The following is a 12,084-nucleotide window of genomic DNA, read 5'->3' on the forward strand; positions in this document are numbered from 1 at the left end:
ACTAAGGTTGGTCGCTAATCTGAAGTTCACCGAATTGGTCTCTGAAGTTTTTCCGTTGTTTCTTTTCAATATAGCTTGACCCACTGTATGATTCTCTAAGTTGTAGTATATATATTATATGTTTAATTATATCTTTGATTCTTTGAAGCTCGTTGTGTTTTAATCTTTGATCAGAGATAAGATGCATGTATATTTATTTAAACCAAGGGCTTCAGCTCTTGAGTTTGCTCCCATATGTTCACTGTTGCACTATGTATATTTGATTTGATCAATATAGCCGTTTCCCATTTAACCCATCCTTGCCCTTCATTTACACGAAGGTTGAGTGCATATTTAATAGCCTTTTGTTGACAGTGCATTGAAAGTTTATTTTTTAGAATTTAGAAATCAAGGGAACTGAAACTTTAAAATTTTTAGATATTCCATTATAGTATGTAACCATTTCATATATCTAAAATTCTAAGTAAATTTCATATTTCCATTTCTTACCGAAAAACAGAATAAGATTTTCCATTATAGTACAGAACACCCTAACATTTGATTTTTCATTTCCGAAATTCCAGATTTTCCATTCTAAAAATTTTAGAAATTTTAAATTTTCCAAAGTCAAGAGTTTCAGAAACTCATAGTCAAAAACTTCATATATTTCTCACCACAAGAGAAGAAGAAAGACATTTACTTGGCTTTCTTCTTTTGACTGGATTTTAGTCAATTAATCCGTGTCCTTTAAGTCGGGTATTATGGATAATGGATTTAAAATTTTTTCTTAATTGATGGATATATATATATATATACACACACACACTTTAAGTCAAAGAAGAGAGAGAGAGAGGGGGCTTTTGGAATTTTTGGATATTTTGGTTATTTAAAATGGGTCTCAGAGGTAATTAAGTCATTTCATATTTGAAACAAATTTTTGATAAGTCAAAACAAAGTTAAAAGAGTAGTAATGTCATTTTACATGTGAGTGAAATTATCCCCCTCTCCCTCTCTCCCTCTCTCTCTCTCTATATATGTATATGGGCTTTTCCATTCGCTCTTCTCTATCTCTCATAGGGTTGTTTGCTCCCTCTCAAGTTGTTCGAATCTAGGCCTGTGTTCTGCTTGCAATGGATAGTCGGAAGAGAGTCGGGCCTGAAGCTGCCTTAAACGCAAATAGCGGTGCCAAGAAATTGAAGCAAGGTTCGTTCCTCTGTAATTTTGTTTGTATAGTATACATATGTATCTGTTCATGTACGTATTTTTTGGTGCGATGTTGCCTTTTTCTCCGTTCGATTTTCTGTTAACAGTTAATAAGATGGTGTATGTATCTTGAGACGACTGTTCGTGTTGATTCTAGCTCCTGTTGTTTTCATGGTTTTTTTTTTTAGGGGGTTTGTACCTGGAATACATTTTATTTTGAAAAAGGTAAATTGGTTATTGTATGAACTGGCCTAAGTTGTGATAACTTGTGAAGGGCATTGGAAAGCAAAAACTACGAATAACCAATTTTGAGAAGGAAGTACTGTATCTATGACCCATATAACATGCTTCTGTTTTCGCTAATTCTTATTTATTGCTTAAAATTATATCATGCAAAATTTTCACTGATTTTTGTCAATGACACAGATTTTACGCCATCATCATTATTTTATTAAAGCTTTTCTTTCTATCACACGATGGTTGAAGTTTCTAGACATGTTTATAAGCCTAACCAAGGTCAAAATAGGTCAAATCAAGGAGTGCATACAAAACTTTAACATTAGAGGAGGGACACTTTGTGGAAAGCAGAAAAGCCCGAGTGTGACCGAGATGGTTTTGGAAACAGTGTATCTAATTACACATTTGGTGTTCTGAAATTGAGAACTTTTTCATTTTTAGCAACTCATTGTTACCAAACAAAGAGGGGCAGCTGTAGACACTCCAATTTTTGGAGATGATTTGAGCCCTCTTCCGAGCTCCTGAAGTTTCTATTTCTGCCCAGATTTCTCCCCAGACCAGCAGTCAATCAAATGGCCACCCATTCGCTATAAGAAAACACATAAAGAACATTTGTAATAAAAATCCCATGGATCAAGTAATTCGTACTTGTGATGACTATTATATATCACCTTAAAAACCATGGTACAAGTATGCCAGTGAAATTCGGAAGAGAACTCAAGAGAAGAGTAGTTTTATCCTCTTCAATTTTTAATCAAGGGGTGAACAGAATGCGTTATATTAATATATTCAATTAATGAGATGTACAAATTGTTCACCATCCAAAATCTGTTGTGAAAAAGAATCTAAATTAATCAGCCTATAGATCGATCACAGCTGAATAAAATATCGATCGTTGTACATCATTTAGGGTTCAATTGAAGTCTCCCCACCTGATGAAAATGCTACATATCCCGGCTCTTGGATCGTGTGGGAATCAGGTCATTGAACATTTAACAAATACGACTACCACCTGACACCTAGTTAGGAAAAGAAACCGTAAAATACGTCTCGTATATTTATATATAATAATAATGACTTTGCCTATAAATCATTATTCTTAGCATTATTCATGTTGCTTGAACATTTCGCTGGCATTGTCATCTGAGACAATAACAGCAGGCATCGGACTGTGGTACAAGAGTTTGTAAAATTGAAACCCAATAAATCTTTTCTAGGTCGTGTGATTCTTTGAGAAGCTCATCATTCTAAATTTTTGCCTTCATTGGTAAAAAGTAATTATTATGCGTGTAGTATATTCTTAAAGTATCTAGATCGGAGGTTTAGAACATTCTAACTAGAAAGAAGCAATTAATGTTTTGTTTTGTAACAGCAATGGAGTCTTCATCAACTGGTATGGGAAGCAAAATGAAGCCGTTTACAAAATTTGTCAGGTTCAAATCTTCACCTATCTATTTTTGTAATTTTGAATTGCATCTTGTCACTCAGTTATGTTTAGGGTTTATTTGTTTTAATTTTTTTCAGTTGGGATGAAACAATCCTATGCAATGTCGGTGCCGCTGCACCAATGCAAGTTAATGAGATGGTTTTGGAGTTTTTTATGCATAGTATCACAATATCTTTTCAGTCTATAAGTTCAATCTAGTGTATTGGTGGTTCATGTTTTATTTTGCAGCATTGCTGATTTCGAGATGAGAAATCTGGGACCAAATCAAGCTGCAATGTATGTGGCATCCCCACCAACCATCCCGGATGGCTCTGACCAACCTGCTCTTAAAACCCGTCTGTGCAGCGATTATTATACTACTAGAGGCTGCGAACTTGGAGACTTCTGCCATTTTGCCCATGGCATTTGTGAATTTGGAAAGCCTTTTTCTCTAACCTTTGATGAGGATTTCCGTGACCTGGATTCAGGCCGTTTTGATGGTTGGCGGAGGCTACCTTACTCACGTCCTCCCTTGAGCATTAAGGAAGACCCACTTGCTGCTAAATTTAGTGTAGATGCTTCCCTTGCTGGAGCCATCATTGATGATTTGAAAAATATGCTGTGTCGTTTAGATGTTAAACTATTCATCGGAGAGCACGAGTCAAAACCTAATCTCAAGAACATTGAGCTTCAGGGCCAGTTTCATTCGCTCAAGATAGCGAGCTCTTTGGTAATAGAGCAGGTTGAACGTATTCGTGGTACAAAATGAAACTGTGAGGGGTAAGCTATTTATGGTATTGAATTACTACTATTTTCAGATTTCTTTGTTTTATTTCTCAAACCTTGATATCTCAGGTTGTAGTATCCTTTTTTACTTTTTTCCCGCTATTGTCAATGTGTTTTTTTGTGCTTCTGTGTGTTCTGCCTGTAAATAGATCCTGATTGTTGTAGATTAATATGATACATGAATCATGATGCAGACTTATTGAAATTTAAAGCCACGTGCTATTCCTTGCTTCGGTATATGGGCAGGCATGTTTGTCCTTCGTAATAGATGTAACTTAGAAGATAGGGTTACCATCAGACTTAAATCTAACAATGCTCAAATCATCTTGTTGGGGATCCCAGGGAGAGAAGAAATGCTTTGTTATTTGGCATTTTCGCGAGTTTGATGAATTGGGTTTAGCTAACTATTGACAATATATATAATTTTTAATTACTGAAAAATAGAAATATGGACAAATTTAGTGTTAGATGCTTCCCTTGCTTTAGCCATTATTGGGTTTGATGATTTGAAAAATATGCGGTGTCGTTTAAAGTTAAACTATTCATCCAAGAGCACGAGTCAAGTCCTAATCTCAAGAAGTTAGCAAGTTCTATGGTAATAGAGCTGATCGGACGTATTCATGAAGCTCCCACCTACAAAATGAAACTATGATGGGAAGGTCTTTATGTTATTTGAATTACTACTATTTTCAGGTTTCTTGAGTTTTATTTTATTTTAAATCATTAGTGTTTCTTTTTCTTCATGCTGCTACTTTTTGTTTCAGGAACGGTTAATTGCCCATAAAACCCTCCTAAATAATAATAATAAAACTTCCTGCTTACTATTGCCAACAATAAAATAGGTAAACTGTATCTAGGTGGCCATTAAATACCCTTAGAATAACAACAAAATTTAGTTCTCAGGAAGTCCATTTATTTCCTTAATGTTTACTTGTGGGAGAGGAGGTGTCTTGTAGAATTTTTGGTATTTCAGGATTATTATTTGCTAAAAATTTAGTACAGGGGGTGAAATTTAGTGCAAGGCTTAATATGTACAGATTTTTTGAACCAGGAAGGTGTTATACAATAAACCCTTTTGGCAATGAATCATGGTGTAAAAGTGGTAAATGTTAGGGAGTTGAGCAATCTTCTCTTTTTCTTCTGGGATGGATCTATTGTCGCATTTTGTTTTATGATGCTTCTGCTTGATCAGGATGAAAATGGTGGGAGGTGAGAGATAGCAAACGCATCATTGTGCTCGGATGGAGCTTTTGTTACATTTGAAGTGTGATGTTTGTCAAAGGTGCCTTTCAGCCTTGATTGAGCTTGTATCTATAGGCTTGAATATGTTGAACTTTGTTCCAAATGATGGTTGATCAAGTCACTTGTTTGGCTGTTGAACCTCTTTTGTTGACCTGAGAACGCAACTCAAAGCTGAACAACTGTTATATAAGTATACAACCAATCCTTGGAAAAGGTAGATCAAGGGATGGCAATTTATCCTCCCCGCACCGTTTAAACCGGTTTTTTTTTTTTTTTTTTTGGGGGGGGGGGGGGGGGGGGGGGGGGGGGGGTTGAGGGGCGGGGGAAGGTTGTTCGGGAAATTAACTCCCTTCTACCCACTTAATGATCGACTGTTGTTGAAGGTTAAATCCATCATTCATCACATACAACGAAAGTATCATCACAACAAATCAATACAAAGCATATATGGAGATAAGAATTATACACATCCACGCACAACAAAATATTTCACATGGTTCACTTTACTCTTGGACTACGTCAATGGAGAGAGAGATTTCATTATTATGAATCAAGAAAGAGAATATGAAACCATCCATGCACAAGAAGATTAGTGTAGATGCTTCCTTTGCTGGAGCCATCATTGATGATTTGAAAAATATGTTGTGTCATTTAGATGTTAAACTATTCGTCAGAGAGCACGAGTCAAAACCTAATCTCAAGAACATTGAGCTTCAGGGCAAGTTTCATTCGCTCAAGATAGCGAGCTCTATGGTAATAGAGCAGATTGAACGTATTCGTGGAGCTCTCACCTACAAACTGAAACTGTGAGGGGTAAGCTATTTATGGTATTGAATTACTACTATTTTCAGGTTTCTTTGTTTTATTTCTCAAACCTTGATATCTCAGGTTGTAGTATCCTTTTTTTTTTCTTTTTTCCCTCTATTATCAATGTGTTTTGTGCTTCTGTGTGTTCTGCCTGTAAATGGATGCTGATTGTTGTAGATTAATATGATCCATGAATCATGTTGCAGACTTATTGAAATTTAAAGCCACATGCTGATTGTTGTAGATTAATATGATCCATGAATCATGTTGCAGACTTACTGAAATTTAAAGCCACATGCTATTCCTTGCTTCGGTATATGGGCACTTGGGCAGGCATGTTTGTCATTTGTAATAGATATAACTTAGAAGATAGAGGGCAGGCATGTTTATCAGACTCTAACAATGCTCAAATCATCTTGTTGGGGATCCCTGGGAGAGAAGAAATGCTTTGTTCTTTGGCATTTTCGCGAGTTTGATGAATTGGGTTTAGCTAACTATAGGCAATATATATAATTTTTAATTACCGAAAATAGAAATGTGGGCAAAATTAGTGTAGATGCTTCCCTTGCTGTAGCCATTATTGGGTATGATGATTTGAAAAATATGCCGTGTCGTTTAAAGTTAAACTATTCATCTGAGAGCACGAGTCGAAGTCCTAATCTCAAGAATATTGAGCTTCAGGGCAAGTTTCAACAGCTCAAGTTAGCAAGCTCTATGGTAATAGAGCAGATCGGATGTATTCATGGAGCTCCCACCTACAAAATGAAAATATGATGGGGAAGGTTTTTATGTTATTTGAATTACTACCATTTTCAGGTTTCTTGAGTTTTATTCTTATTTTAATTCATTAGTGTTTCTTTTTCTTCATTCTGCCACTTTTTGTTTCAGGAATGGTTAATTGCCCAAAAAAACTCTCCCAAATAATAATAATAATAAAAAAAAAAACTTCCTGCTTATTATTGCCAACAATAAAATAGGTAAACTGCAGCTAGTTGGCCATTAAATACCCTTACAATAACAAAAAAATATAGTTCTCAGGAAGTCCATTTATTTCTTAAAATTTACTTGAGGGAGAGGAGGTGTCTTGTAGAGTTTTTGTATTTCAGGATTATTATTTGCTAAAAATCTAGTACAGTGAGTGAAATTTAGTGCAAGGCTTGATATGTAAAGTTTTTATGAACCAGGAAGGTTTTATACAATAAACCCTTTTGCCAATGAATCATGGCCTACAAGTGGTGAATGTTAGGGAGTTGAGCAATCTTCGACGGAGCTATTGTCGTGTTTTGTCTTATGATGCTTCTGCTTGATCAGGATGAGAATGCTGGGAGGTGAGAGATAGCAAACACATGTTACTTGTCACTCCCGCAAATAGTGTTCGATGCTCAGGCACGGTTGACCGAGTTTCTTGAACAATCATATAATTTTGTTTCATTTGAACTGTGAGGTTAGTCCAAGGTGCTTCTCAGCCTTGATTCAGCATGTGTTTATAGGCTTGAATATGTTGAACTTTGTTCCAAATGATGGTTGATCAAGTCACTTGTTTGGCTGTTGAAGCTCATTTGCTGACCTGAGAACGCAACTCAAAGCTGAACAACAGCTGCTTATATAAGTATACAACCAATCTTTGGAAACGGTAAATCTAGGGATGACAATTTACCCCGACCCGTTTAAACCAATTTTGGAGTCCGTCTTTGAGATTTGGCGGGGATGGGTTTGAGGGGAAAAAACCCACGCAGATTCGAGACGGGGACGGGAAAGGTCTCCCACTCCATTTAGGTTTCTATTTAACTAAATTACCCTCGTTTGTGTATATATATATATTGCCCTAAATCACTCTTCACTCTCTATACCTTCATTTCTATTCGGCCGTTCTAGATCTAGAGAGAGTCTAGATCTAGAGAGAGTCGAGAGACCTAAGAACCTTCACCTTAGACCTCATGGGGACAGGTTTATTTATTTATTTATTTTTTCACCCTCCCATTAAGCTTTGCACTTTTTTTTTTTCTTTCCTTCATGGGTAATTGAGTTTTGAACTTGTTCATTTCTCTATTGTTCAATATGATAGATCTATTATGCGAGCTATGGCCGTTTGAATTTAACATACTTTGCAATAATCATTATATTTCATTTTCAGTTTGTGTTTATTATCCTTTGTCTTCAAGATATAATGATTAATGTTTACTGATTGCACATGAAACATTTAAACAACTAAATAAGTGAAAGTTATGGCAGCAATACTGAAATTGGAAATCTTTCATGGACTTCACTTTTTGTTTCTTGTGGTTTGTTCTGAAGTGTGTTGTTTAGCATGATCTGAGCATACCAGTTCTGTGGAGTATAAAGAATAAAGCCAATAAATGTGCTCAAGGAAACAAAACATTAATCAATCCTAGGATTTTTCTTTTTTTGGCCACCGAATTCAACCCGGACTTGTTCTTCTATGTGCAACCACATCAATGCAATCAGAGAATGTTTTGCGCAGATTTATTTTACATGGTTGTCTTTTCCTTTGCTTGCCCTTCACAATGCTTGATTCCATCCAGATTGATTCTGAAACTAAATCTCGATGAGTTTCTGAAGGTACTGATGCCTTAATAACAATAATTGTAGCTGAACTTTTGTCCAAATGCTATGATGTTCTATAAGAACTGCATAAAACTTAAAAAAAAGTACTGCATTGGTCGACTTGTCAATTGATCATGTATTGGTTTCAAAAGTAATGACTGCGAAAGACATATATCTTGGAATTTGTTGAATTAACAGTTGGTTGGGAATTATTGGAGCATATGGTTGTTTAATGATTGCAAGTGATTAAATTGTGTTTGTTTGATGTTCTTTTATTTGATCTAACTCTTGTATCATTTTATTTTCCAGCTCTACAACTCATGGAAAGCCTTTGAAGAGACTTGGAGTGTAGACATTATGGAATTTTATGTTGAGTTATCATTTTCTATTCAGACTTATGCACTTGTTGGAAGAATATAAGTTGGATAATTTGTGGTTTGGAAGAATTTACTTTGAATATTTTAAATTTTGTGTTGAACTATTTATCTCCCTTTTCTGTGTGGATTTTCTCAATATTAAAACTTGGGTGTGAAATGTGGTGGCCATGGGCTAGGCCTACACCATCAAATAGCAAAATTGTTCACCTCAGCCTGTTTAGTCTGGGGCATTCTCCAATGTATTTTCTTCCCTTGTCTCGCTCTCTATTTAATAAAATAATATTCCCTCGTTCCAAATTAAACATCCGTTTTTTGGGAATTCAACTTTTTAAGATGTATTTTAATATTTTCTTAATGTATTAGTAGTAAATGAATTACCAAATATGTCCAAAGGGAGTCTATAGAAATGTGATGGTTTATTTTTTTAAAAGTTTAATGCAGAAAGGTTAAATCGGTAATGTTACGAAAAATAGTACTTTGACTTTTCAAATGAGATATTTATTTGGGGCTTAAAAAATGAAAAAAAAAAAGGTGAATATTTAATTTGAAACGGAATATAGTCAAAATTTTAACTAATAATAAAGATTAGAGGTTGAAAATGAAACATTTGTAAAACTCCTAATCTTAATAGTTTTATAAAATTACTCCACAAAAAAAAAAAAAAAGGAAAGAAAAAGAAATTCACATATAAAAGGAAAAGATAAATATGGATATGATATAATTACTGTATACACACATCAATGTCAGGCTGAGCTACGAATCCTATGGGCCGGGCCATGTTAATTGATGGGCTGGACGGGGTGAATCGACCCAACAACAGACAGTTCCTAAATAAATGTATATTGGTTCAATGTCAAGAGCACCCATGGAAGTGGTCACGATGATGTAATTTATGACTATTTAAAAGATATGAATTGGATTTTTCTTGCAGATTTTTTGTTTGAGGAAGAAATTTATGAGATGAATGAATGACCCTACTAAAGAAAACTAAGTTGGAAGCAAACAGAGGTCATTAATGGCAGACACAATTCCATAATTAAAAGTCCCCATTTTCATGATAGATATAGTAGAATGTGGAGGGTGCTATTAAAATGACTGATGGGTATTAGATTCCTGGGATTTTTCCACTACCCATCACAAAAACACTTCTTCCTCCAATAGATGATGAATTTGATCCCCTATAAGCAGACATAACTGTGACACCACACCTACAATGCAATATATAGCTAATGCAGGGCAGGAGCTGAATTTGAACTTTTCGGGTTATAATGTTAATATCAGTTCACTTCACAAATACAGAATAATAAATAGAAGACTAATATATATATAATATTATAATATATTTATATATATCTAACGGATTGGATCGAATTTTTTACAATTCAATCCGTGAACTACAGGTTATGGATTCAATTTTTTTTGAATCCACTATCGATTTGTGAATATAAGAATTTGATCCGATTCACACGAATCAAATTGGATCAAATTAAACTCACAGATTGACAGATCAAATGAACACTCCTAATAGTTCGTGTCAAACTCATTAGGCTCAAATTTAGGTCGCTTAATTTCGTTACTATGGCTCTCAAATTAAACTGTGATGACTGATGAGGTAGGCCCCAAAATGTGTTCCCCATGAAGTAATGAACTTCAATATGCGACTTATCTAATAGAAAAGCTAATGGGGACAGTCGTAACTTTCCCAAGCAAAATACTTTCCAAGGATTCTTCCATTTGATTTGTTGTCGGTGTGTTCTTAAATTCGATGTAACCTCTTTGAATTTTTGTGTTCAAGAATAAGAAAAAATTATTAGATAGTTACAAATCGCAAGTTATTTGTTTGTTCAATTCAATAAAAATTTATATTTATATATATATTTTTTATAAAATTTTATTAAATTGTGAGGAATCTATATTTCTTAATCGAAGAGTTTTGATTGAACTGACTACAACCCACGAATAATTTCTCGAGACCAAGGCCGTGTTTGCAAGTGCCATTGAAATTGGGATGTCACTATATTATGCTTTCCATGGGTTGACAAAGGGGTCCATTTAGGTTCTCTAATCGTTTGGTCCATCGGTTTTTTCATCATTTGATGGTCTTTGCCTCTCTGATTTTTAATGTCTGACCAAACTTGATGTAACCTCTCTATAATGGTGCACCAATGGCCCCATTTGCAAGTGTTCTCGAAATTGAATTGTTCTCTTAATGCAAATTTGTGTTTGTTTTGCTTTGCATAAGATTTGAAATGTGTCTATTTTAGATTCCATTAGTAGGCTTTTTTTTACATTTGATGGTACCTGTCTGTCTAGCTGTTAATGTGCTATACTGACGACTCTATATGACACGATTCTGGTTTAATAAGAAGGTTGTGCTAGAATCAATGGATATCATTTTAGATAGTTTAAGTTTTCCATTTTTAAATAGAGAGGTTAAATATTTGAGTCTAGATGAGGGTATGATATACCGTGAATGTGTGTGTTTTTTTTTAAAGATAATTGAATCACTATATGGTGCATTATTATAGGATTTGAAATTGGTTATGATGAGTTTTTGCCTTATAAGGAGAATGACTGTAAAAAGTTACTTGTTCTTGTGGTATCATAGTTCATTTTAAATCTAATGACTAAAAAAGGTTTAGTGGTAAAATGGGTTGGTGGGAGAAGATCTGCATAAATTACAACGCAGAAGAGGGAGAGACCTGACGTCCTCGTGAACTTATGTATTCATGTGGGCTGTGTTTTTGGCTTTCCCTTTTCTAGGGTTTCTAATAATTTAAGTTTTGATATGATTAATAATTTGGGTTGGGCGTACGGCTTAGTGTTTTAGCTTTCTCTGTACTATCTGTTTTACCATTCAAAATAGAAGATCGAGAGTTTAAATCGTACTAGAGACCCCAAAAAAAAAAAAAAAAATTTAAACAACACATAATGAATTATTTGATCATACATGAATATTTATTTATTTTAATCAAATGATTATATACATAATTTATTGAATGGTCATCTCTGCACATACAATTGATATAGGGATACATTTCACTATTCACTATGACTAAGAAATAGGGTTACAATCAAGGATGTGTATGGTATTATTGGTCTTATGGTCCAGTGGTCCAATTGTTACTCCCAGAATTTCGCAATCATACATTGCCAGCACTATCAATGCAGATGACTCTCATTCTCACAATTTAAATCATACATGGCTCACCAATCCTTCAAAATTGAAGGATTGAGTGGGCCGCTTTCCGTTTCAATAAACAAAAAAGAAAGGAAATGAGTATTTAAAATCCCAAACGCTTTTAAGCAGTTGAAAAACAATCTCAAACGAATTCTTAGTGAGAGGATGAGAAATACTCACACCCAAAAAATAAAATAAATAATAATAATATCAAAATTCATATTCTTTTTAAGTGATGAAATTATTTGTTAAAAAAAATCTGATTTGTTGTATTTTCCGCT

The 12,084-nt window shown here is 34.5% G+C and overlaps 1 protein-coding gene across 1 annotated transcript; it reads left to right on the plus strand.

Moving 5' to 3' along the window:
• The first annotated feature begins 1,022 nt into the window (after positions 1 to 1,022).
• Positions 1,023 to 8,726, plus strand: LOC132312168 (zinc finger CCCH domain-containing protein 44-like). The gene is made up of 4 exons (XM_059810427.1): positions 1,023 to 1,182; positions 2,792 to 2,852; positions 3,095 to 3,625; positions 8,555 to 8,726. Exons 1-3 carry the CDS (start codon positions 1,110 to 1,112, stop codon positions 3,612 to 3,614), a joined length of 654 nt encoding a protein of 217 aa, XP_059666410.1. The 5' UTR covers positions 1,023 to 1,109; the 3' UTR covers positions 3,615 to 3,625; positions 8,555 to 8,726.
• The last annotated feature ends 3,358 nt before the right edge of the window (positions 8,727 to 12,084 follow it).

Source organism: Cornus florida, unplaced genomic scaffold, assembly GCF_030987335.1.
Source record: "Cornus florida cultivar Cherokee Brave unplaced genomic scaffold, ASM3098733v1 CherokeeBrave_3.0.0_Hap2_Chr06, whole genome shotgun sequence".
NCBI classification, from domain to species: domain Eukaryota; kingdom Viridiplantae; phylum Streptophyta; class Magnoliopsida; order Cornales; family Cornaceae; genus Cornus; species Cornus florida.